Here is a 24,595-nt window from a genome sequence, read left to right on the forward strand (position 1 = left end):
CTCCAATATAAATAAATTAGCTGCCACCAATCAGTCTGAAGTCATGTAGCTTTACGATTCGGACTTCAGTAAAGCAAAACTAGTAGTAGGAAGGTAAATATATATAAATATATATCCTTGCTTTAGAGATGGATGCTCACACTGCAATGAAAGTAGAAAGCTTTATCACATGCTTCATCATGCTTCCTAATCTTTTGACATTCCTCTCGTTTTGTCCCCATCATAACCTCGGTTAAATCTGATGCATGTTGTAATAATTATTAATGCTTCCTGCTAATCTTTTAGAAGATGCGGGAAACTACCCCAGAATTGCAAGCCATAATACAGGATAAAAGATCAAGAAAAACCAAGCCCTGTCGGCTGTTGCATGCATGTGCAGGCAGAGGTAGATCATTTATAGATTTAGCTATACTCTTTTGTTTGTTTGGTAAAACGTGAACCTAAAGCAAGACCATTTTATTAACTTAAGCACCAAGGACACTTTTCTGCAAGTAAACTAGTATGACATTTTTAATGGTATTGTACTCACTCTCTTAACACTATTCTTTTCAACAAAACAGGACAAATGGATGTGTCATCCACCTAACTTTGGTAGCTACTGATATAGAATATGATCAAATAAAGATGAGACACTGAGATTTGATTAGGTGGGATTTCTTCAAAATCAAAAATTGAAAAGCTAGCTGATCTTACTCTGTGTGACTAGTAGAATCAAATCGTGGAAAGGGCTTGGTCATCAATAAGGACAAGACCCCCATGTCTCTAAGTGTCCAGACAAGGTTCCATCCACCCTGATAGTTCCATTTCTCATTATGATCAGAAATTTAGGCCTAAACATGCCCAGGAGAATGAGACAAGGTGGTGGAAAATGTAATGGGTGATGGGCATTCATATCAGAGGTCAGATGTGATGGAAATGACAAAAGCTAATGCTGGAATATTTCATATGCATCTCCATGACCCTTTTTTAACCGTGGAAGATCCTGCCTGTGATCTTCCTGACCCGAAGGAACATGCCCCATTATAATTTAATAATTTTGCTCTTTTATCTCATTTTGGAAGGCCCTTATTTTTATAATATTTCTTGTATGATTTATTAATGCCGCTTTGCTCCCTCCAACCCTGTCTGCTTTGCAGCTGTCATTGAACTTGATGTCATTCACAATTATATGTCTCTCCATCTGATTTCTTTATTCATCTAACTATTCCCAGTCAGTTCCTGCTAAGATCATATAATTTGGTTTCTGTTGAAAATGTTGAAAGGGATGAAGAAAAGATAGCACTTGGGGAATTTAGGATGTCAAAAGTTTCTGATCTATACCCACATGTGCTATATATTTTCATATATTTTAATCTTCAGCATCGGGAGTTATCAATTTAGTCAAAAAATTACAAAGAAAGAAAGACGAAGCAAAGCTAAGGACAAATCAACCAAAACAATTTATATATATATATATATATACATATATATATTTATATAAAACTGATGCTAGAGTCTTTGCCGCGTTGCATTCCACATATTGGATAAGGATATAAGAAAGTATGGGAAAACCATCTATTGTTCTTCCAACCACCACCAAAACAAAACTTTCAATGCCCTCTAACATACAACGGGGAATGCAGCCGTTGCGTTGTTTCTTATACTTATCTAATTTCTGTTCCTGTCTCCATTGCTATTTTAACAAGGCCTGTTCCTGTTTTCCAGGACAGTACTCTGCTTGTCCCTTATCGGCTATGTCATAGAGCTGCATGTGTTGCGAATCAGTGAGCATGAGCACTATCATCCCTCTGCCACCACAATCTATACCTCTAGAATGCACTAGTAATTATTTTTTTTTTCTCCTTTCGCAGTTTGCAAATCTGGTTCAGGCATTACATCTTGGTTTTGGCTGCATGTGATTTCTCCTGTACTGAAAATTAAAGAATTATGGACGTACTTTAAAAATAAATATATCTATCCTTTCATACCAAGAGAAACCTGCTACAATTGACACTTGTCCGTACATCCAAATTCAATTCCAATTAGTCAATTACTTAAGCTGGCATCATCTTTGGTTATATTGACCTTGGGAGAAACCAACCTCCATCAGAATTAAACCTAGTCAAGTGGTTATCCCTCTACTTTCTTGAACTGAACATGTAGAATAGGGGAGGACAGCAGAGGAAAAGGACTACTCCTATATTGCTGTCTTACCACACAATGTTGCCAAAATCATCAGCTTTCAAATTTCTTGACTATCTTAACTCTTTAACATCACCAAGTTGAAAATATTTCGTAGTTAATATTTTTATAATCTTTTTATATTGTTTCTTACAAGTGTCTTTTCAGAGTGAAACTTTTGTAATTTTTTTACTTTATTTGTGATTTATGTCTTTTGAGAATGTATAAGTCAAAAAAAGCATGAAAATAATCAATTTTTAAGCTATGAAATAGTCTTATTTGTTTTTTTTTTTTAATTTGTGCTTAATTAAAGACTTTTGGGTTTTGTGTGATATAGGGGCATTCCTTGGTTTAATCTGGAATCCGGGTTCAATTCTTCCTTCTTAGACAAGAAGGAAGAGCGTGTTCAGGTTCAATACATAGCCAAAAGCCCAAGACTTAAAAAAGAAAGCCTATAAAGCCGAAGGCCTCGTGTTAAGAAAGGAAGGAAAGCTTCATTGTTTCAAAAAAGATAAAATATAAGGATTAAGATCAAATTTGTTTTTATACTATGATTGAATATTTAGTCTTTTTATTTCAATTTATTGATATTTATCATTATATTTTATTTTTTTTAGTTTTGAATAAGAAGGTACAAAATTAAAAGTTTTCGTAGAATATTTTGTTAATGTAAATGATAAATTTTGTTGATTTATCTTATTATTTGTTCAAAGATAAAAAAAAAAAACTGTAAGTATCATCATTAAATTTAATAAAATCTAAGTATAATGAAAAATTCAATGTTAACTCATAGTATAGTAAACAATTTGACCTTCATTCTTAAAATATAATACTATATATTATGTTGCAATAAATCATACAACAAATAATGAAAATATACATCTTAAAAATTAAACCTTCCGTCCATAATAATCAATCAATACGGACTAACAACAAATTTAAGAGTAAATTAGAGAGAATTACCATAGCATTAACAACAAATAACAGAGGCAAAGAAGTAGCAGCCGATACAAAGGCTCCAAGACAGTTTAAGAATCCTTTAAGCTGTCATTCGTGGGAATCGAAGATGGGATCTCATTAAATGCGCAGGTCATCTCGTGCTTCCGGGAACACTTGTTTTGACAGTGTTTCGGTAATTTTAAGAAGGTGAGTTATATAATAAGGTCATACAATTTGATCTTACTATAAGGTCATTGAATAATAACCATTAGATAAATTAGAAATTAATGTCAATCATTGATCAATAACCAAATTTAAAGTCAGTAGTAAAAAAAATCGGTTATTTGTAAAATGAAATAAAAGAGAAAAGAAGATTCCATCGGAGAGACGACTCTCTCCCACACAAAGGGAGTACTCTTTCTTTTCTTAGGAAATTTTTTTTTTTTTGTCGTTGGATTTCAGGGATTCGTCGGCTTTGGCCCTTTTAGATACAAAATTGCTTCATCCTTCCCCTCGTTTGAGCCTTAAATTAGAGTCTTCGATTCCTTGTGGTCTTTATAATTTTTTTTTTAATTTCTACATTAAAATTTAATCAAAGCCAATAGTCATAGTCATAGTGTCATGGTTCCAACAGGGAGTTATTAATCTCACATTATCATCATATTAGTACGGAATTAAAATGTTATGATTCAAAAGAGAGTTATTAGAGTAAAATTAAATATTTAAAGATTCACACCATTTTCAATGCCTGAACTAATAAAAACGAATAATACTTTGTAGAATCTTAATAGAAAAACAACTCACGTTCACTTTTAGTTGTGTTATAAAGTCAATATCTTTATTCACTATTTATAGAAGTGTTAGAGATATAAAAGTAGAATATTATTTTAAAATTTAAATATAATTAATTTTTATTTATATTTAAATAAATTAAATTTAAATATAATAAATTATTACATGTCATGTGGATATAGAATGCAACAGAAACCATTAATATCACATTAGAAAATTTATAACATTAATCCAATTATTTTAATAAGATATTGACAAAGAAGTTGACAAAATATCAGCTTCAATTTAGAGAAAAAGGAAATATCCTTCGTGACTTTGGTATGGCGTTTGCCTTTCCTTTTTCATTTAATGTTCTTATACAGTGTTATATAACGTGCAAATGTTATCGTAAACCTTGTTCGGTGAAGTAATGAGTCTATGCATGGGTTTTTATTATCAATCTTACTGCAGCACCTTAGATTGGTTGCTCCTATCATGATAGGATTCGGGGTTCGAATCTCGGCAATGTTACAGCTTTCTTTTTCCCTTTTTCCAGTGTTCCTTTGCGGGCCAATGAATTAGAGAAAAGTCTTTTGTAGATATGATGCAATTGGAAACGCTAAGCCCACTTTATTTTAATTATCAGTGGAGCTAAAAGGGCCCATGCCCCCATATAGAAGTGCTAAACAACATTTAGAAATGGCTTATATTATTATCCATCAGAAAAATAGAAGAAAATATGTTCAATGACATTATTGGATTTGCAGTAAGGCAGTAAGTAGAGCTTACTTCTCAAAGCTCGAAATTTCCAAATGCTTGTAAGGTAGGTGTTAAAGGTTGATTACAAGTTGGAAAAGGCTTTGAGTACATTTATTTGTTGGCTTTGAGCCAATCAAGAATACCCTTCTCTGATTCTGTCAGCTGCTCCTCGCTCTTCCCTTTCAGAGTCCCTTCTACGAATTCAAAGTAATCCTTGTAGTTGCGCTTGTAATAATTGTCCTGTCTCTTTTTGTTTAAGAAGCAAAAAGATACAAATACAAATGGTTAGAGTAGATATACACATATGGCCAAGAATTAAGCTCAATTGAACATTTTTATATTGAAAATAATCAGCAATCCAATCATACCTCTTTGTCATTCTTGGCTTTGTTTTCCTCTGATTTCTTCAGATACTCTGTCCAAGTTTACAGTTAATATAAGTCCTCCTGTGATATGCCAAATCAACTGAAAGAAAGACAAAGACAAAGGCTACAATTTCACAACAACAAAAGTGGGAAAGGAAGGCAGTGAGTGGTGACAACTTTTGAGAAGCTCGGTTCTGGAATCATTGAGTTGAGGAGCGGAAGCCACAGCGGATAAAATGAGACCTCTCCTTCCTATACCAATGGTGTCACTGGTTGCTGCACCTGCTGTAATTGGCGTCGTGGTACTTGGTTTTGGTTTAGAAGTGGTGGGGGGTGGGGATTTGCCTTGTTTCTTGTGCACTGCATGCACATTTGAAGAAGCAAACTGGTTGACTGTTACAGTCAGTGCCATCAGTACGCTTTGCGCCATTGAACTCATTGGTAACCATTACACCGTTCTCTCTCACTCACTCTAGGCTCTAGCAACAAAGGCAGCCACAAGTTTTTTTAACGTGCAGATAATGATGAGGTTTCCTTTGGCCCATTTTATCTAAACGGTCAGGCTCGGTTCAAATTACTTATTTCTCCTTTGTTAGATGGAGAATTAAAAAGGTCATAACCCAAATGAAGAAATATAAACATTTTACGCATTAATTAATACAAACACACACACACACACACACACGCTTGGCTGCTTGCTTCAAAAAATCATTATTCCTCTTTTTTTCAAAAAAAGAAAAAATTATTTTAACAAGCTGAAGGAGGAAATATGACCCTTGATCTTATAGCTAAAATGCCAAGATATGTACCATTCTTTCAAGTCATCGATTTTTTATAAGATAAAATGTGAACTTCAAACTAGTGCGCATGCCACAGCCCGCATGCATTTGTTACAGCAAGTGATGGAGGGAAAATAGAAAACAGAGAAGAAAAAGTGGCCAGCAAATGCTGCAGCCGCAAATCCATGTATTAGAGTTGCATAACGTTAACAGAGCATTCAAGAGATTTATCAAAGTCACCATGTACAGAATACATAAATGTAATTACCCAGTAGTCTTCTCCGCAACAAAGCAAAACATAAAAGCATATTCAGTATGTTTACAGGATAAACCCTTCCCTTCATGTTATCACCCACTGCTTCGGAAGATATACAGCTTGGTCTTAAGTCTTAACTACTCTAACAAGCGCTTGTACTTACACCATGCAATAGCAATCACATAGAGGAATATTGTCCCCGTAGTACCACCTCCAATTGTCCATAGAAATTCCAAATTCCCTGCTTTACCATCTTCAAATAGCTCAATATGGATATTCATGCCAAAGATACCAGCAACAACAATAAAAGCACTGATTACAAGGGTTGCTGTCGTCAGCATGACTCCCATCTGCAAGAGATGGTTCTGTTTGTCATCCAGCATTATGTTAATGTAGTCCTCTGTGTCATCCACGTATTCCCTCAGCTTCCAAGAAAGAATAAACAAAATTAAGAAGAATGTCAATAACCACCATCACAAGAGTAGTGACTGATACAAGAAGTTAATCTCCAGACTGCAGTTTAAGGCTTAAATTATGGCATATACTTTTGCTTAATGAGGGATCTAATAGATGCTAATGAAATATATAAAAGGGGTCATACAATATATATATATATGTGTGTGTGCATGTGTGTGCACGCGTGCCTGTGAAGATCAAATTCTTTTCCAGATAAAATAAGAGAAGTAGCAATCGGAAAGCAACGTGAGTTCTCTTCCAGAAGAGCTCCAGGGGTATATAGCCTATAGGCTCTGATATTCGCATTTTTTCATTATCGTCATTTAAGGAAGAAGTCCAACAATAAAGGAAGAAAATACTTTTGCTCAACAAGGGATCTAATAGATGCTAATGAAATGCATAGCCGGGGTCATATATATATTATGAAGTTAAAATTCTTCTCAAATAAAATAGGAAAAGTGAAAGTCAGAAAGCAATGTGAGAGTTCTTTTCCAGAACAGCTCCAGGGGTATAGCCTTAGGAGCTCATATTCGCATTTTTACTTTTTCGGCAATTAAGCAAGAAGTTCAACAGTACAGGGGAAAAAATATAAAAAGATTCATATATTAGAAGTATTCAGGATATTCCTTGCATTATTGCATCCACTAATTTCCTAAGAAACGTTTATAAATCACATATCAATATCATCCACTTTGAGTGAAGTGACAAGTCCATAAAGTAAATTGAGCTATGATTCCAGGATTACTGCCTTAAAGCTGTATCAGTAGATTGAATCAAGTTCCTCAGGAATGAGACTGAACCATGTCCAAAATATTAGCTGAGAAGAAGAGAAGACAGTCATCAAGTGGTAAATGCAAGTGACATACCGTGGATAGCTTGTTCAGTGTGCCATCAATTTGTACAAAATATGCTTCCAAGAGCATTTCTAACTCTTCTACATCGAGGTGCTTGCTCATAGCACTGTGCGTAGTACTTGTATGAGTTCCATGACTGTCTCTGCCAATTGCATTTAACTGTGGGTTGTCAGAGTCTTGGAGATCACCTTCATAATTGCTTGCCAAGGAGATTTCAACAGGTGTCCTGACATAATACAGAGACAGATCTGAGCTGCAGAAGATTGCAATTCAAAGGAATGGAGAAAAGAGAATCTTTAATGAAATTGAGTGGTGAAACTGTCTAGTACCTGTCAGTGATGTCTGGTTGGAGAACTTCGTCATTTATAACATCACTCTCATCCATAGAAGAGGCTGACGAATTTTCAAATTGTTGTTTCTCAGTTAAATACATCTCAGCCATATCTTCATCATCATCTAGCAAATGTTCCAATTCATCCCTTACCTGAAGATCAGCATATTTATGAACTATTTAAAATAGAAATGGAAGATAAATAAAGAAAGAAAAGGTTAAAAGTCATCTGAACTCTAGATTTGTATCTATCCATGACATAATGAAAGCTTTTGGGTCAAACGGTTGACATTAAAACTAATGAATATATGTATAGTTCAGAAGCTTAAAATACTCAACCTTTTGAACACGCCCGGTTATTGCAACCAAGCGGCTTTTAATTTGGCGAACACGCTCCAAATTGAGAGTACTAATCTTTGAAGTCAATTTATCCAAGGCTGGATGAGCCTCTTGCTCCAATGTCCTTGCCTGCTTTGCCAACAGAAAACAATAACTAAAAGAGAACAGATCACAAATAAAACAACATGATGGCGAAAAAAGTTCGAGGACAAACTACCAGAGAAGAAGAATACTCACTTCATTATCTAAGCAGCTGCAAGCAGCTTCAAGGCATGCCTCCAATGCAACAAACTCAAATGGGAGAATCCTTGATCCATCCGGGTTCTCAATACCCTGTTTCTCTTCTGCCGTACCTTCCTCATCTTGATTCTGAGGCAGTGAAAACCTTGCTGACCAATTTTTGGAACTAGTTCGAATGATGCAGTTGGAATCATCAACAACGCACTCCTAGAGGAAATAAATAAACACAACACCAGCCAATGAATACATAACATTTCCTCGTTGAAATAAGTGAATTTCATTAGCGCAAAAACAAAGCAGAAAAAAAAACCCTCAATCGAAAACCTGTAATCCAAAATCCACTAAACAATTAAAAAAAGAAAAAATTTTTGGAAAAAACCTGGGCTTTGGTTGCTTGATAATGACACGAAATCCGGCTTTGTAGCTCATCAACGAAAGGCGTAACCGAAGGATCCTTAGAATTCAACAGTAAAACCTCTTGGGCCGTGATGATTGCCTTTATGTGCTCCAAGTTAATCACGATCGCCCTTTCTCGACCCAGAATCGTCGACGGGTACGACAGAAGTGGGTCCAAGATCCGAAGATCTCGAGCGGGTAAACCCGTGCGTTTCATGATAGCATGCTTTCCCGCCTCCACCACTTGGGTCTGTCCCGTTGAGTCCAGTAAAAGCCATGCCCGGACACCGGTCCCTTTTTTCCGATGCCCCGCAACGGATGTGGTGAGAGGTTGATTCGAGGTTGGAGTGGCCCGAATTAAAAGATCCGGATCGTCCTCGGGTTTGGGCGGAGGCGGTGGAGGTTGAGATCTCATTGGAGTTATTTTTAGAGGTTCATCGACATCGGAAGTCGGTGGTACGAATACTGTCGTTTATATTCTTCGTCGTCTAATTTTGGCGCAAGTGTTAGTAGTTATTACTTCAATAAATTTAAAAAGATTTCTTATATATTAATCCATCAAATAAATACATCTACCAATCCCAGAATACTTAGATGACCGTTACAGCAAGTATAATAAAATCAATAAATATAATTTAAAAATAATAATAATAACTTGTATAACAGATTAACAGATAAACAATATAAATAATTTTTAAACATATCTATTTTATGCTGACAATGTAAGTAATTTTTAAATTTATTTATTTTATTTTAAATATTATTTAATTTTTATTTTATTTTTATCTTAAAATATAAGAACATTATTCTTATTATTCTTTTCAATATTAATATCATATCTAATTAATTTAATTCAATTAAAATTATTATTATGATTTATTACATTAAATCTCATACATTTAGGTCAATATTTTGATAATACTTGTTCCACTTTTATGAGTTTTTACTTCAATTTTTACAATTTTATGTCAATACTTTTTAATTACAACTTTTAACAATAATTATTTTCATCTTTATTATTATTTATTTTTAAATTAAAATTTGTAAATTATTAAATAATTTTAGTATAAGAATGTAAATTTAAATGTTTATTTTTTATTAGAATTAGATTCTTATGATTTAATTGACCTATTACATTAATTCTCACATATTTATTTTTAGATTTTAAATATGTTTGTTTCACTTTTATGAGTTTTTATAGCTTTACGTTAACGCTTTTCAATGCCTTGCAACGGATGCTTTCCAATGCCCTACAATGGATGTGGTGAGAGGTTGATTCAAGGTTGGAGTACGTCGAATTAAAAGGTTCAGTTCGTCCTCAAGTTTGGGTAGAGGCGATGGAGTTTGAGATCTCATTAGAGTTATTTTTTTGGTTCCTCGATATCGGAGGTCGATGGTAAGAAAAGTGTCATTTATCTAATTTTGATACAAATGTTACTAGTTATTACTTGCAATAAAAGTCTGTTTAGCAATGGAAAAATAATTTATAGGAGAAAAATTTTTCAGTGTAAAATATTTTATAGAAAAATTTAATATTTTTTGTTGTTTGGATAAATTATTAAAAACATTTTCTATCGTTTGGATAATTGTATGAAAAATATTTTTCATTATCACTAATGGAGTTATTTAGTTGTTAAGATCATAAATAAGAGTTGATTACAAACTAATGATGTCATTTTGATTTTCACTAATTTAATATCAAAATAAAGAATGGACATAAAAATTAATAAAATTAATAATAATATTTCCCAAAACATTTAATAATTGGTTGTTAACATGTGATAGTTTTGTGTCATTTAAAGCTCCAATTGATTGACATGTGGATTGGTTGAGTTTGGAGGCTTGTAGACATGAGTTTGGCTTTTTTGGTCTTCTGCTCTAAACATGTGGGTTTGAGGTCTCTCACGTGGGTATTTTTCGTTTTTAAATTCATTTATTTCTCAATATGATCTTCATTATTATCCCTATTTCCTTTATTAATTCCATCCCACTTAAATTTATGAATTTCTTTATCAATTCCATTACCTTATCCTCAGGTTTCAAACAATGGATTAGATACTTGCCTTTTGTCTCAATCTGACTTTTTCTAACTTGTGAAACCATATTTGTTGCGTTATAGGCTTTGCATGCATGTGGATGTGGATAATTTTTGTTCCCTAGTATAGTAGTTAAGTATACTCATACCTGAGTATTTTATTTAATAATTAGTGCAATCATTAATACAATTAAGTTATAATTTTTAAAAAAATTTCAATCTCATCACTTTTTTTATCATAAATCTAAAAATATAAATATTTATCTATATTTATGTGTATTCACTCTAAAAAATCAATATTTATCAATTGAGTAAGACATATAAAGCTTATACTTTTGATCATTGAAATATTTTTTAATAGAAGTATTAGGAAAATTTATTCAATTTATACATAAAAAATTTAATTGTATTGAATGGTTTCATTAAAAAAATATTTTTTAATTTTAATAATATTGAATAATTTAAATATTAATATTTTAAATTAAAAATTTTTAAGTTAATCATTAATATATTTTTTATTTTTTAATATTTAAGTTAAATAATAATATTCATCAAATCTATATACTTAGACTTAGTATAAGAGTTTTTTTATGTTTTTTGAAAAATGTCTTACACCCCTCAGAGGTATAAGACATTGGGTGTAAGACATTTTTCATGATCAATAACTGTTTTTCTCATTAACTCGTAACATGTTTTACATTTGAAATAAATTTTTTTGTTTTCCAAACGAGCATGAATCTTAAAAATATTTTCTAAAAAGCATTTTACATCAAAACAAAAAACAAACGGATCCTAAGTTTAAAAAAATTTCTTATATATTAATCCATTAAATAAATACATCTATAGATGCCATACCAGAATACTAGTATATAATTTTTAAGATTGTTGATAGAAGATTTTAATTATTAGTGTTTTCCCTAGGAATCAAATAGGAGGTTTTATTTTTTTTTTATCAAATGATTTGATTGCTTTTCTCGCTAGAAATGATTAATCTTTACCTACTATATTTTGTGATTTGAAAATTTTAAGCTTACTAACTAAAACTGTTTATGAATTATACACGATTATTTAAAAAACATTTATAATTTTTTATTATGTTTAAACATGTCTTTTAATTTTTATATTGAATTAAATAAACTCTTAAGATTAATAGATATATAACTATTTATAATCCTAATAACATGAATCATTTTTCACTTAGGTAATTTCTAACATGACATACTGATGTGTCCTGATAATGAGTGATGTTGGTCATTAATCGATGCTGAAATTACAACAAAAAAATTCTATTATTTTCATTATTCTCATTCTTTTGGTAGGAATAATTTTTCAAAAATCTCCTATTTTTCTTCAAATTTTAAAAAATGTAGTAGCTAATTTCTTGCCGGCCTTGAACTTGGACATGAACCAATTAATCTCTAGATAAAATATATCCTACTTACTATTGATATTACTTGTCTTACATTTTCCTATAAAGAAAACAAAATTACTCATGGAGCCTGTTTGGCCTGACTTTTTTCTAACTTAAAAGCTATTATGAAGCTCTTATAAAAAATAATAGCTTTTAAATTAAGTTAAAGTTGTTTGGTAAATTTCTTTTTATAAGTTCTTTTTAATAAATTATAATTTTTGTTAAAATTATCATAGAAGGTATTTCTTTTTTTTTATAGGGTAATATTGTAATTATTTTTAACAAATGAGGATATTTTTGAAACAAAAACAAAAATTCTCTTGTATTTTTAAAAGAAGAGAAGAAAAAGCTCCTCCTTGGAGTTTTTTTTTAAGCTCTCTTTTTAAAAATTTTGTTTTAAAAAAAAAACTACTTTTTTTTAAGAGTTTCTCAAAAGATCATGTTTTGCTTGACTTTTGTTTTTAAAAGATAGATAAGTTGAAAAAAAGTTAGGCCAAACATGCACTAATTATTTAGCATTGAACCATTGATTCATGTCATTGATCCTGTTACTGTCGAAGTTGATTTGATATTCTTGACACAACGTTACATTGTAGGCAATCCATTTACAAACCCTAAAAATGACCTGAATGCAAAATCATATATATATATTGAAAAGGGAATTTGAATTTTACTTTTTTGAGAGAGAGATCATGTATCAATCAGTGAGCCATATGCTAGAGTGTAATGCAATAATCATATTTGCTTATAGAAAGGCACTATTATGTGGTCATCTTTTGTTTTGAATAGCTTCATTTCATATATTAAAATTCTTTTACATAACTTCTTAAGCTTCTTGGTTCCATTTTTTCTAAATTAAAACAAAAAGTATAAAATACCCAAATTCCTTAAATTTTTGATTGAAATTACGCGATAATCCATTAGTTTACGAAATGAATACTCCGCCTCAAAAAAATATTTTTTGCTGAACACGTAGATCTAGCAATTACTCAACTATTAGTATTTCCATTAACTTGTTGACATGACAAGAGTAGAAAAACAATTTTACTCTTGATTAATTTTTGTAATTACAATTATATAATTTTATTATTTTTTTATTAATTAAAAAAATCCCTATTAGGGAGCACCAGGTGCTCCCCTCCTTTGGAGAGCATCGACTTTTTTTTATTTTCTTTAAAAATATAATAATAATTTTTTAAAATTAATAAAAAATGAAAAGGCATTTGAGTCTTTTTATTATTTTTTTTAATGTTGTTTGTAATTTTAGGGAGGAGTGTCCATTTCGAAAACTAATAGACCTCTATTTAATTTTACTCAAAACTTAAAAAAATTAGCATATTTTATCCAAACAAAAATGATGCTGAAACATGCTATGTTGTATTTGTTTCAAGTCAACCGACAAAAATTGCAATGGGGAATATTTGTTTCCAAATCCAAGCAGCACAGCTTGCATGTCTAATCTTCAATATGTCTTTCGTGTGAGCAAAATAAAATCTCCTCAATATTTTGATATGATCAATTTTCAAGTTTTAAGTATAACATTTAAAAAAATCTTTCAAATTATTTAAAAAAATAAAATAAACTTTATTTTTTCATTGCATTCAATCAATTTTTTATATTTTTAATTTTAATTAAATAAATCTATATTATTAACTAATGATTAATTATTATTAATTAAAATATCACTTGTCATTTTATATCATGTAATGTGAGCATCACATGTTGACTAGTCATAATGGACGATGATGTGATAGATTGACGTAGCATAGTAACATATATATGATGTTTTCATCTTTCATGTCAATATTACGTGACATAAAAAATAATATATAATATTTTAATTAATAATAATTAATTAATAGTTAATTTGAAAAATTATTTAACTTAAAATAAAAAATATAAAAACTTAATTAAAAGTAACAAAAATTAATTTTTTTTAAAAAATTATAATTATTTCACAAATTTTTAAAACTTATGTCTTTATTTTATCTTTCTTAGAAGCTCAATTTAAATTTAAAACATCGATACTTATCTAAGAGAAGAAAAAATACAAGCAAGTTGCAATATTTATATAAAGTTAGTTATTTATATTTCCTGATTCGGACGTAAATATTCTTGCTTTATATATAATAAAGTAATTAAGTTGCGCTATTTTTGGTCACTCTTTAAATCTTATCTACTTTTTAGGCCATTTTTATTCTGTCCTGCTTTGTATCCAACCCGTCCCCGCTTCAATAATTTCACCATCCGCATCTATTCCATTCAAAATCTTTCGTAAGAATAGAATTTATTCCAACTGGGTCCATTGATATTTATGTCCACAATGCTCCATCTTAATCTGAACACCTATATATATATATATACATATACATATATATATATATATATATATATATATATATATGTATATGTATATGTATATATATATATATATGTATATGTATATGTATGTATATATATACACATATGTATATGTATGTATATGTATACATATACATATGTGCATATATACATGTACAATACATATATATGTATATATATATATATATGTGTACATATATATATATGTATACATATTTGTATATGTATATATACACGTCCGGTCAGTATACATTCTGTCCGAAGTTAAAGTTATATATAAAGCTTGTGTATAATTTCTTGGTCTCTCCAAAAAAATGGCTCAAGCCAACGAGAAATTGCAGGTTCTAGATTGCAGTCATGTTTCTCCGCCTCCGGCCTCAGTTCCCACAACCTCTCTCCGTCTCACTTTCTTTGATCTGCCGTGGTTTGCTTTTCCTAATATACAGCGCCTTTTCTTCTACGAATTCCCATACCCTACCTTGTACTTCACGGATACCGTTCTCCCACTGCTAAAACACTCTCTTTCCCTGACTCTCCAACATTTTTTTCCATACGCAGCCAAATTCATGTGCCCTCCACCACCCGGCAAGCCTTATCTCCGTTATGAAGATGGTGATTTTGTTACCTTCACGGTCGTTGAATCCTCTGCAGATTTCAACCATGTTATTGCCAATTATCCGCGAGATGTTAAATTGTTACGTCCCTTTGCGCCACAGCTGCCAACCGTACCCGTGGCAGAAGATGGTACTCGTGTCCTCCCAGTCATAGCCTTTCAAGTCACCTTGTTTCCAAACTCTGGCATTTGCATCGGGTCCAATTATTGTCATGTGGTTGGCGATGGGAAAACGTTCATGCATTTCATGAGGTCTTGGTCGTCTGTTCATAGGGCGGGTGGCGGTGACTTGACTTGCCTTGAAAAATCAATTCCTTCGTGGAACAAGGATGTCATCAAGGATCCTGATGGGATAGAGTCCCTCCACTTGAAAATTTACTGGAACTGGGTAGCATCGAATAATGAAAATTCCGGCCCAACCCATGTTGCAGCAGCGGATAAGGTTCGGGCCACATTTTTGTTGGGTCGAGCCCATGTCAAAAAACTCAAGCATTTGGTCACAGAAGCCAAATCAGAGCAATTGCATATATCAACTTTTGTGGTGACGTGTGCCTTCATATGGGTTTGTTTGATCAAATCACAAGAAAGTTCTACTCGTAACTCATCAGATGCTGATGATAATAAGTTTTACTACTTTCAGTTCCCCTTTGATTGCCGTAACCGCCTGGAATTTCCAGTTCCGGAAACATATTTTGGAAATTGCCTAAAACCAAGTATTGCAGAAGTCCAGAAAAGTGAGCTAATAGGAGAAAATGGGATTCTATTGGCGGCGAAAGCTATTGGGAACAAAATTAAAGAAATTGAGAATCGTGGGTTCAGAGATGTGGAGAGTTGGGTAGCAACTCTTATGGAAAGAACAAGATTAGGGCGTTTTGTTTCTGTCTCTGGATCGCCAAAATTTTATGTCTATGATGTTAATTTTGGGTGGGGAAGGCCTCGTAAGGTCGAGTTGGTTCACATCGACTCTAATGAGACTATATCTCTTGCGGAGTGTAGAGATGAGCAAGGTGGATTTGAGGTTGGTGTAGCCTCAAACAAGAAGCAAATGGATGAATTCAGTGCTATCTTTGTACAGAGTTTGAAGCTCCTTTGATTTTGAGTATTTATAGCTGCAACCTATCCAATAGTAACAAGTTTCCCAAGGAAGGGAAGGATCTTGCTTTGTGATTGATTTTGTGTTGGTCATAAATAAATTGACAACTAGAAATTCATTACAAACAAGACAAGGTTAGAGAGATTTTTTAACATCCATTCAAACTCAAAAACACATAGCATAATTAAGCAAATGAAAGAATGATTTCACACCCACAGAACAATTTTACATTTTCCAGTTCCCATTGGAAACCTAACGAAAAAAACCAAATAAGTAGTCAAATGAAGAATATATGTTTAATGCGTCTGACGCTTGATTTCAATTTATTCATAAAACCAAAAGCTTCAGATCCTTCATCCTTCAATAATAGTTTCTCTTGTAAGCGTAGCTTCTGCTTCTAGCATACGATGCATCTTCTTCGAAGTAGCATGGCTTGTCCTCATCAATTCTCGCCAGGCCAATGCTACTACTGTAACTTCTCTTCAGACCACCATACGGATCTTTCATCTCCTCTTGCTGCAAATTTGACTCCTCCGAACTCTCCATTGATCTCTTCTTCGACATAACTTCTAAGAAATTCAGGAATTTCTCTTCATTGTTCGGCTTTGAATAGTTGACACTGAAACTCCTTGGCAGACGTGAAACTTGCGACGCAGGGCAGCCGATAACGCCACCATAACTTACCTTACTAGCGCATTCCTCCATGCTATTCACGTAAAAGTCTCTTGCCTTGTTTAAAGCTTTCACGGGCTTTGACATGTAGTGCTTCAACTTACTTTGTAACTCTGCCTTGCTCATGGGCTTTGACATGTACTGCTTGAACTTACTTTGTAACTCTGCCTTGCTCCTCCTCATTTTTCTGCACCGGTAACTCTTTGTTACCCAAAGCCCTTGTACTGACACAGAAAATGAAGAAGCTGGAAGATTTGGAGAACTGTGCGGTGAAGAATAGAATGAAGATGGGTATTTATACATATAGAGGAGGAGAGTTGGGCTTTCACTGTTTTCGTTGGACTTGAATTTTGAAAGTAGGCGAAAAATGGGGTTAGCACAAGAGTCCATTGAAAAGATGACCGGCTTATTGTCTCATAGCACTCTCAAAGTCTAATCTTTGAAGAATGAATAATTTGGCATTCAACTGTCAACGGGGAAAAAAAAATGGTTCTGATCACACCTCCAAAATTAGTTATCAAACACCCATTTTAACAACAAAACAAGGATGAGAAGTAGATGGTTCCTTCCTTCCTTCCAACGAGTTATTGTGTTAACTGAGCATTTCCAGCCAAAACAGAAGTGTATTTTATCCATTTATTGAAATTTAGTTATCTGATGGCTTAACTTTGCAACTAGTTCTATATTTAAATCTCACTAGAGAATTTATATAATGAATATCTATTTATTTTCTAATTACATTAATTTATATACTTTAGGGTAAAATATTGTTATTTATTTAAATTTTGATCGAAATCAGATCGAAGTCTATCAGTTTTTAAAATAGATATTCTGCCAAAAAAAAAATTTTACTAGACACGTAGATCCAGTCATTAGTTAACTGTTAATATTTCTGTCAACCCACTAACGTAATAAGAATAAAAAAATAATTTTATCTTTAATTAATTTTTATAATTACTATTATAATTTTTTATTAATTAAAAAAAAGCTCCCCATGTGAGAGCACCAGTCTGGTGCTCCCCTCCCTTAGGAGCACTGGCCAGTGCTCCCTTTTTTTTGCCTTTTTTTTATTTTTTAAAAATATAATAATAAAATTTTAAATTAATAAAAAAAAGTGTTTTGGTTTTTTTCGTAACTTCTGTTAACAATGTTTGTATTATTGAGGTGAAGTATTTATTTTAAAACTTAATAGGCGTAATTTCGATCAAAATTTAGGGAGTTAAGGATATTTTACTTTATAATTTATTGATGGACATATGACCATTTTTAAATGGGTAAAATATCTTGATTTTTTTAAATTTTAATCGAAATTACACAGGGATCTATTAATTTTAGAAATGAATACTCCGCTAAAAAAATTATTTTTTACTGGACATGTAAGTCCAACCGTTAGTATTTTTGTCAATTTATTGACTTGATAAGAGTAAAAAGATAATTTTACCCTTATAATTTTTATAATTACAATTATATACTTTTATTATTTTTTTATTAATTAAAACAAAAAACTCCCCTTTGGGGAGCACCGGTGCTCCTTTAGGGAGAGCCCGATCGAGGCTCCCAAAGGGAGCATCGAGTTCCCCAAGGGGAGCATCAGTGCTCCCTTTCTTTGGGGAGCATCGGCCGGTGCTCACCTTTTAAGGGGAATTGACCTTTTTTTTTTTTAATATAATAATTTATTAAATTAATAAAAAAATAACATTTTAATCTTTTTATTATTTTATTAACAGTGTTTATAGTTTTGAGGCGTAATGTTCATTTCAAAAATTAATAACTTTTTGTATAATTTTGATTAAAATTTAAAAAATAAAGATATTTTATCTTTTTTAAATTTATTTGTAAACAAACTAGTATAAGAGAATTTTTCTTTTTGGGTATAGTAATAACTTATCATACTGTCAATGAGGGGAAGAATGTGACGCACAGATAGTACGCGTATTAACCAATTGCGAATACAACAATACTAACAAATGGTATTCTGTTTTGATCCCCTATGCATATGGTTTTTTTCTCCTTCTCTATATTTGACGCAACTCTAAACCTCTAATGTATTAACTTCCTGGAAAACTTTCCGACCTCATTTTTCATTTTTAATGCCTGTGTTCCTTGGACTTTTGCAAAAGGATTGGACGTACGGATTTGGATGTGCACGGCACTCTGACTTCATGTTTTTCCTCTTCATTTTGCTTGTTCTCCTTTTCGGAAAATGTCAATTTCAAACCTTAAGATTTTTCTGAAACCAAAAAAAAAAAAAATCAGGCTCCTGGTTGACTGGCCTGCCCACTTCAATCGAAATGCACACAATACCACTGGAGAGAATCCTGAGACCCCAATACCCAGTTTGGTAGAGTCAAAATCACCAGCTTTTTACGCAGTTTTCCTTTTCGGTCATCTTGGGTATTTTTATTACTACTTTTCTTTGTTTTCAATTTTGGCCTACTCTCTCTTAGCTTTATCTTTTTGCAATAGTTGAAGTTTTCATTTTCACATGCCCCCTTCATTTGAAATAGTCTACACGCTCCTTACCTCTTCAATTAGACGACCTTGAATTCCAAGTTCCTTCCAAGAAACAAGTCCATAATGGATAATCGAGTTCACGACATCACCTATATATAAACCCTTCATTGTCTGCTCTTTGCCTCAAATTTAAAAGGAATCTCGCTCTTGGTCATAATAATTCGATCGGTTCACTTCTACATCACTAGCTAGCTCCCCATTCTTCTGGCAGAAGAAGCACAAGCACAGGTCCAAAAATGAGAAGCAAAGGACGCAAAGCAAAGAAGCAAAGCAAGTTAATGAAAATCGTATGTTCACCCATCAGACTTCTAAGCAAGGCAAGAGCCTTCTACGTGAAGAATATAGAGGAGTGCGCTGGCGGGGTTGGTCGTGGCGGTGGGGTGGTTTGCCCTGCTCCCCCTGCAGCTTCACGCTTGCATAAGAGCTTCAGTGTCAACTCCTCTAAGGCAAGCGACGATGAAGAGTTTAGACAACTGCTTCGTGCGGCATCTAAGCGAGGGATAGACAGCAAGGTGCAATCATCAGGCATGAAACGGACCACAGCGGGATCTGGTGGGATGGGGATGAGAAGCTACAGTGTTGGGATTGGAAAGATTGGGAGAATTGACGAGGACAAGCCTTGTTCCTTTGAGGAAGAAGAGATTGATGCTATGCTGTATCCGCGAAGTAGAAGCTACGCAGCTAGGAGGAATGTTGTAGTGTATCGCTAGTGAAGGCCATTGGATATAGACATGAAAGACTGAAATTAAGTGATGTTGGATCAAATCACTCCATCTCTTAAATTGTTACTTGGTTTCTTCTCCTACCGGAAATTTCAATCTATAACCTACAATTAAAATTTAGTTTGGATTGAGCTCCAATTGCTTGCATTTCTACATTGATTATGCTGTGATAATTTTATGAACATTTAGGAATTATTGTCAATTAAGTAAAAGAGATTTAAAATGACTTAAATATCTAATGAGTATTGTAAGTGACATGGTAATTTTAAATTTAATTCGAAATTGCAAGTAAATATAACCAAAACTTTGTTCTTGATGGTTTAAGGCTGTTCATCGTTATTAAAGACAAATTTCTGTGCAGATGGAAAAGCTATAACTATAATTATTCGGCTAACAGATCACATGGGATCAAAGGCTTACCTCTTCAAGTAAATAATAAAACAGGTGGTGTGCCAGTATGGTCATAGGCTCATGGCTAGATAAATCAGAAATGGTGGATAACCGTCAAGCCCAAAAATTAATAATGGGCTTACTCATACTCAATTAAAACAAGCCATAAGAAGACAGGATAAATGACATATGCAATTTAATATTAAATGTTGACTGCTATTTAAAATTTCAGAGCCATGAATGGATATGCATGACGATTAGAGGGTTGTCCAATTGTTTATTCATGTACCAAATTCAAACACTAACGAACTAAAGGCAACAGCAGTATAAGCATAGGATACTACGCATGAGGTCTGGAAAAAAACTTATGTCCACCGCTTTCTTCAAACTCAATCTTCTCGTATATATTTTTCAAAAAAAAAAAAAATCTTCTCGTATATTTATCTAAATGTTCTTATAATTTAAAAAATGGTTTAGAGATTATCCAAAAAAAAAATTGGGAAAGAGGGATAGGACTGCCCGCACTAAATAATTAATTTATGAAAATTAAAAAAATTCAACCGTAGCCTTTCATATGCTTCAAAAGGAAGCCACATTTGCATCTCTTGATGAGGTTGGGGAACAATAAACGAAAGCAATTCCCATATTTTCAAATTCAATGGTTTTATAAACACTAAGGAAATCCTAATTTAGGTGCATCCGGTAGTAAAAACAAACACCCAAAGGTATTTTTTTTTCCTTTTTTTAGAATATTGGCACCTACCATCCTTCAAATCTTAAACTTAAATTGGAACTCCAAATATCCGAATTGCAAATCTTCTATCTCAAACTCATGCCATCTTTCTCATCTTGATTTTAAAATCATACCATCTGTCTTTTTGACAATTTTTTTTAATATTTATGGCAAATAAAACAAAAAATTAAAAAAAAAACTTAATATCCCAAAATCATATCATATAAAGATCTAAAAATAAGAAAGACTAGACTGATTTGGTTTGACGGTCAAAGTGAACCTTGTTTTTTTTCATTTAAGTTTGATCTGGTTTCATGGTAGAAGTACACTTACGTTTTTCGTTTAAGGTTGATCTGGTTTAAGACTGAGTTGCCTATCTTATGTAAATCTTTTCTCTTTCACACGATCACACCCAAGCTCTATTAAGTTCTTTCTTTCTTTGATTTTCTTTTTTCCACATAAACACAGAGAAGAAAATACTGTCAAATGCATAAATGACATGATTTTAATTTAAATCAGGACAAGAAAGGGGGCATAGGATCAAGGTAGAGGATTTGCATTCTAATTTGGGTGCATCCTGTAGAAGAAATAACACCAAAGGGTCAATTCAAATTTAATGAGAATATTGCATTAAACAAGAAATTAATTAGAAGACAAATGTGCTTTAAAGCATTATCCTCTTTAGCAGGTTAACTAATGTTTATAAACACTTACTAAAAAAAATTAAAAAAAAAGTCTTAATTACGAGTTTGTAACTAACAAGGACCTTATGATTCAGATCTTATTGTGAAGCCCTTCAAATTTATTCATAATAGGTTTTAATATTATTTGTCACATATCTATGTTTTTAATTAAAAAGACATACTTAGTAAGTAAACAAAAACCTTTATTTATAGACCAAGAATCTATTCCATCTCTTAACAAATTGTACAACATTTTCATTTTTTTACCCATAAAGAAAAGGAATTAGATCTTGATTCGAGTCTAGCTCGACCTTGTTATTTTTCACAAAAGTCTCACATCAATAAAAATTTTAATCAATTATAATACCACTTATCACGAATCTATATTTTTAATTTAAAAAATATATCTACTAAATAAAAAAAAAACTCTTATTTATTAACCTAAAATCCACCCGCATCTCTTACCTACATGGAATCGGTAACATTTGATTTAGACATGGATGTACCTTAATCCTAAAAATTGCCCCACCTCTATTAATTGAACAATAAATCACGTTGACAAAATGAGGAGGTGAAATCGAAGGGAATCCGCAATTCAATTGTGACCCATACTGAACCATGTGCTGTACTCCCCCTGAAAGCTACTTGGATCTACTCCATTTGTACGGTTCTGATTCAACCTCAAAGAGTCTAAACCCATGCCTCGCCTAAGTCAACGATTCCCACCACAGCATTTCTCCCTATCCTGCTTTTGGTTCGCGACCAGGAAAATACAGAGGGAAGAAAAGAAAAAGAAAGAAAATTAAGCCTATTTTTTCTTTAACCTTTTTGATACTTTGACTGAAAATAAACCGGAAATTAGTGTTTGGTCAAAAGATAAACCAACAAGTTGAAGTGCTTGTTAATGCCTAATAGGGGGAGCTTATCGTTTATCAACTACAGCTAATTTTTGCTGGTTGCCAAAGAGAATTTGAATCATATTTTATCTGCGGTTTCTTCACCAGAAGACACAGAGTGGAAGGAAGAAAAAGTTTGGTTGTTAGCCTGGCTATAGTCATTCATCGGATGAATTGGGAAAACACAGATTGAGAGAGACCAGGAAACTCGTATATTCACAAAAGTTACCCTCTCATGTTAGTTAGATCACTTCATCATAGAAACGGAGAATAACAGAAACGTAAACGTAAACCCAGAGGTTCAGAAAACGAAGAAGTTGCTTTCTTCTTTGCCAATCCGAGACGGCTCCACTATCTTGTAACGTCCAAAGAAACACAGAATCGGTAGGCCAACATCACCAAAACAATACCAAAAAAGGAGACAGTAAAGAGCAGAAGAGACGATATCTAAAAGTTCTAAATCAGTGAAGCTAATTAATTAATCCAAGTAGGTATCTACAAGCAAATGAAAAAGAGAAACAGAAACAGAGACTTCTCTTCTTCTGATTACGAAGAAGAAGAAGATTATAGAAATAAAAAAAAAAGGGTCATGAAATGCTACGGTTTCCAGGGCGGTCAGCGCCCTTCAAAGTCTTGTCTATAAGCTTTCTTGCCTTCCTGCTACGGATCTCGACCTTCACGCTTGAGCTCTTGTCCATCTTAATGTATGGCTTCTTGGACTTCTTCAGGGCCCTTACCTTGGACTTGATTGATTCCACCAAGTTCTCCAACTGGTTCGCCATTTCGGGTTTCGATGAACCAAAAAGAAACAAACTACAAAAATTATGGGAAGAGACAAAAAGGATTCTCTCGTTTCTTACAGCTCCTGCATCTTGCTTCGGCTTTTGATTTTGCTTAGATTTGTGTTTTTGAGTTTAGATTAGTGAAACTTAACGAGGTTTTTATGGAGTTAGATGGGGCCAAACGGGCTTGATGTTGAATATAATTGCGAGATTGCCATTGGCTGAGTGTTTCTGACTGACCTTTGTGGTAGAGAAATGATGATAGTGTGTACTTGGCGTGGGGATGTTTATTTGTTCGTCAAATTCAACTATACGAAAATGATATGATTTTCATTTTATTTTGAAAAGCAACGTCCTCGTGCAAGGGCTGGTTTTGATTAAAAAATGTGCTTAGTACCTGATCAATCATAAAAATAATATAAAAAGATATTATCATAATCATGAGGTATAAGATGAATATATTCCATAAAGAAAACGAAATATGATGAATATACTAGGATAAAAAATTAATTACTAATACTCGTACAAAAATCGTCCTTAAAAAAATGTGCTGAACACATAAATTTTATAAACAAGAAAGAAGACAAAAGAGCAGTCACAACGGATCAAGAGACCAAAAGACCAAAAAACCGAATCAACACTTGAAAAAAAAAGTTCAAATTAAAGTTTCCAATTTTTCATGACACGTGTAGCATCTGACAAGTTATTCGTAAATGCAATTAAATTTTGACATTAAAACTAGTGGCAAAGAGTATAAAAAAGACGTTATTTTACCTAGATATTGGGGATAATTCAGTGCTTTGTATATATATATATATGTCTAGGTATTAAAGAAAAATATAGGGATCCAAATAATATTGAATATTTGTACTATTACTTATAGCTGCAGTCATTGTTTATTTCTCCGTTTTCTCTCTTCAAAATTTTAGACAAGATAAAGAGACGGCCCGAACCAAGCTTGCTCTTGTTGGACACTGGGATTGTGGCACTTCTTTCATGATATCAAAAGAGTAGTTGAAGACTCTTTTTAAATATTACAAACAAA

General features: G+C 32.7%; 5 protein-coding genes and 1 pseudogene across 5 annotated transcripts; 2 read left to right on the forward strand and 4 right to left on the reverse strand.

The window, feature by feature from the left end:
• Positions 1–4,562: 4,562 nt before the first annotated feature.
• Positions 4,563–5,527, reverse strand: LOC18608108 (photosystem I reaction center subunit N). Its single transcript, XM_007042612.2, has 3 exons — positions 5,172–5,527; positions 4,998–5,044; positions 4,563–4,875 (listed from the first exon to the last, which is right to left on the reverse strand). The coding sequence occupies exons 1-3, from the start codon at positions 5,431–5,433 to the stop codon at positions 4,741–4,743; spliced, it is 444 nt and encodes a 147-aa protein (XP_007042674.2). The 5' UTR covers positions 5,434–5,527; the 3' UTR covers positions 4,563–4,740.
• A 392-nt stretch (positions 5,528–5,919) lies between these two features.
• On the reverse strand, positions 5,920–9,159 carry MGT4 (magnesium transporter 4). The gene is made up of 6 exons (XM_018116391.2): positions 8,629–9,159; positions 8,247–8,456; positions 8,010–8,138; positions 7,669–7,823; positions 7,352–7,565; positions 5,920–6,454 (listed from the first exon to the last, which is right to left on the reverse strand). Exons 1-6 carry the CDS (start codon positions 9,058–9,060, stop codon positions 6,167–6,169), a joined length of 1,428 nt encoding a protein of 475 aa, XP_017971880.2. The 5' UTR covers positions 9,061–9,159; the 3' UTR covers positions 5,920–6,166.
• A 5,575-nt stretch (positions 9,160–14,734) lies between these two features.
• On the forward strand, positions 14,735–16,236 carry LOC18608110 (coumaroyl-CoA:anthocyanidin 3-O-glucoside-6''-O-coumaroyltransferase 1 pseudogene; annotated as a pseudogene).
• A 106-nt stretch (positions 16,237–16,342) lies between these two features.
• LOC148763958 (uncharacterized) lies at positions 16,343–17,050 on the reverse strand. The gene has a single exon (XM_088803957.1). It carries the CDS (start codon positions 17,011–17,013, stop codon positions 16,519–16,521), a length of 495 nt encoding a protein of 164 aa, XP_088660083.1. The 5' UTR covers positions 17,014–17,050; the 3' UTR covers positions 16,343–16,518.
• Positions 17,051–19,452: 2,402 nt separating this feature from the next.
• On the forward strand, positions 19,453–20,186 carry LOC18608112 (uncharacterized). The gene has a single exon (XM_007042617.3). The coding sequence runs from the start codon at positions 19,581–19,583 to the stop codon at positions 20,052–20,054; it is 474 nt and encodes a 157-aa protein (XP_007042679.2). The 5' UTR covers positions 19,453–19,580; the 3' UTR covers positions 20,055–20,186.
• A 3,030-nt stretch (positions 20,187–23,216) lies between these two features.
• On the reverse strand, positions 23,217–23,696 carry LOC18608113 (uncharacterized). The gene has a single exon (XM_007042618.3). The coding sequence runs from the start codon at positions 23,548–23,550 to the stop codon at positions 23,356–23,358; it is 195 nt and encodes a 64-aa protein (XP_007042680.2). The 5' UTR covers positions 23,551–23,696; the 3' UTR covers positions 23,217–23,355.
• Between the last annotated feature and the right edge of the window lie 899 nt (positions 23,697–24,595).

This window comes from Theobroma cacao, chromosome 2 (assembly GCF_053813885.1).
Source record: "Theobroma cacao isolate CCN51 chromosome 2, ASM5381388v1, whole genome shotgun sequence".
In the NCBI taxonomy this organism is placed as follows: Eukaryota; Viridiplantae; Streptophyta; class Magnoliopsida; order Malvales; family Malvaceae; genus Theobroma; species Theobroma cacao.

What these genes read in the sequence shown, in the direction of transcription:
- LOC18608108 (XM_007042612.2), bottom strand. Translation starts at nt 5,433, where the DNA reads ATGAGTTCAATGGCGCAAAGCGTACTGATGGCACTGACTGTAACAGTC. An exon ending in CAGAACCGAGCTTCTCAAAA is followed by an intron (nt 5,045 to 5,171) that starts GTTGTCACCACT and finishes AAACTTGGACAG; the next exon opens with AGTATCTGAAGAAATCAGAG. An exon ending in AAGCCAAGAATGACAAAGAG is followed by an intron (nt 4,876 to 4,997) that starts GTATGATTGGAT and finishes TTAAACAAAAAG; the next exon opens with AGACAGGACAATTATTACAA.
- MGT4 (XM_018116391.2), bottom strand. Translation starts at nt 9,060, where the DNA reads ATGAGATCTCAACCTCCACCGCCTCCGCCCAAACCCGAGGACGATCCG. An exon ending in GCAGCTGCTTAGATAATGAA is followed by an intron (nt 8,139 to 8,246) that starts GTGAGTATTCTT and finishes TTGGCAAAGCAG; the next exon opens with GCAAGGACATTGGAGCAAGA. An exon ending in CACTGAACAAGCTATCCACG is followed by an intron (nt 6,455 to 7,351) that starts GTATGTCACTTG and finishes CTTTCTTGGAAG; the next exon opens with CTGAGGGAATACGTGGATGA.
- LOC148763958 (XM_088803957.1), bottom strand. Translation starts at nt 17,013, where the DNA reads ATGAGGAGGAGCAAGGCAGAGTTACAAAGTAAGTTCAAGCAGTACATG.
- LOC18608112 (XM_007042617.3), top strand. Translation starts at nt 19,581, where the DNA reads ATGAGAAGCAAAGGACGCAAAGCAAAGAAGCAAAGCAAGTTAATGAAA.
- LOC18608113 (XM_007042618.3), bottom strand. Translation starts at nt 23,550, where the DNA reads ATGGCGAACCAGTTGGAGAACTTGGTGGAATCAATCAAGTCCAAGGTA.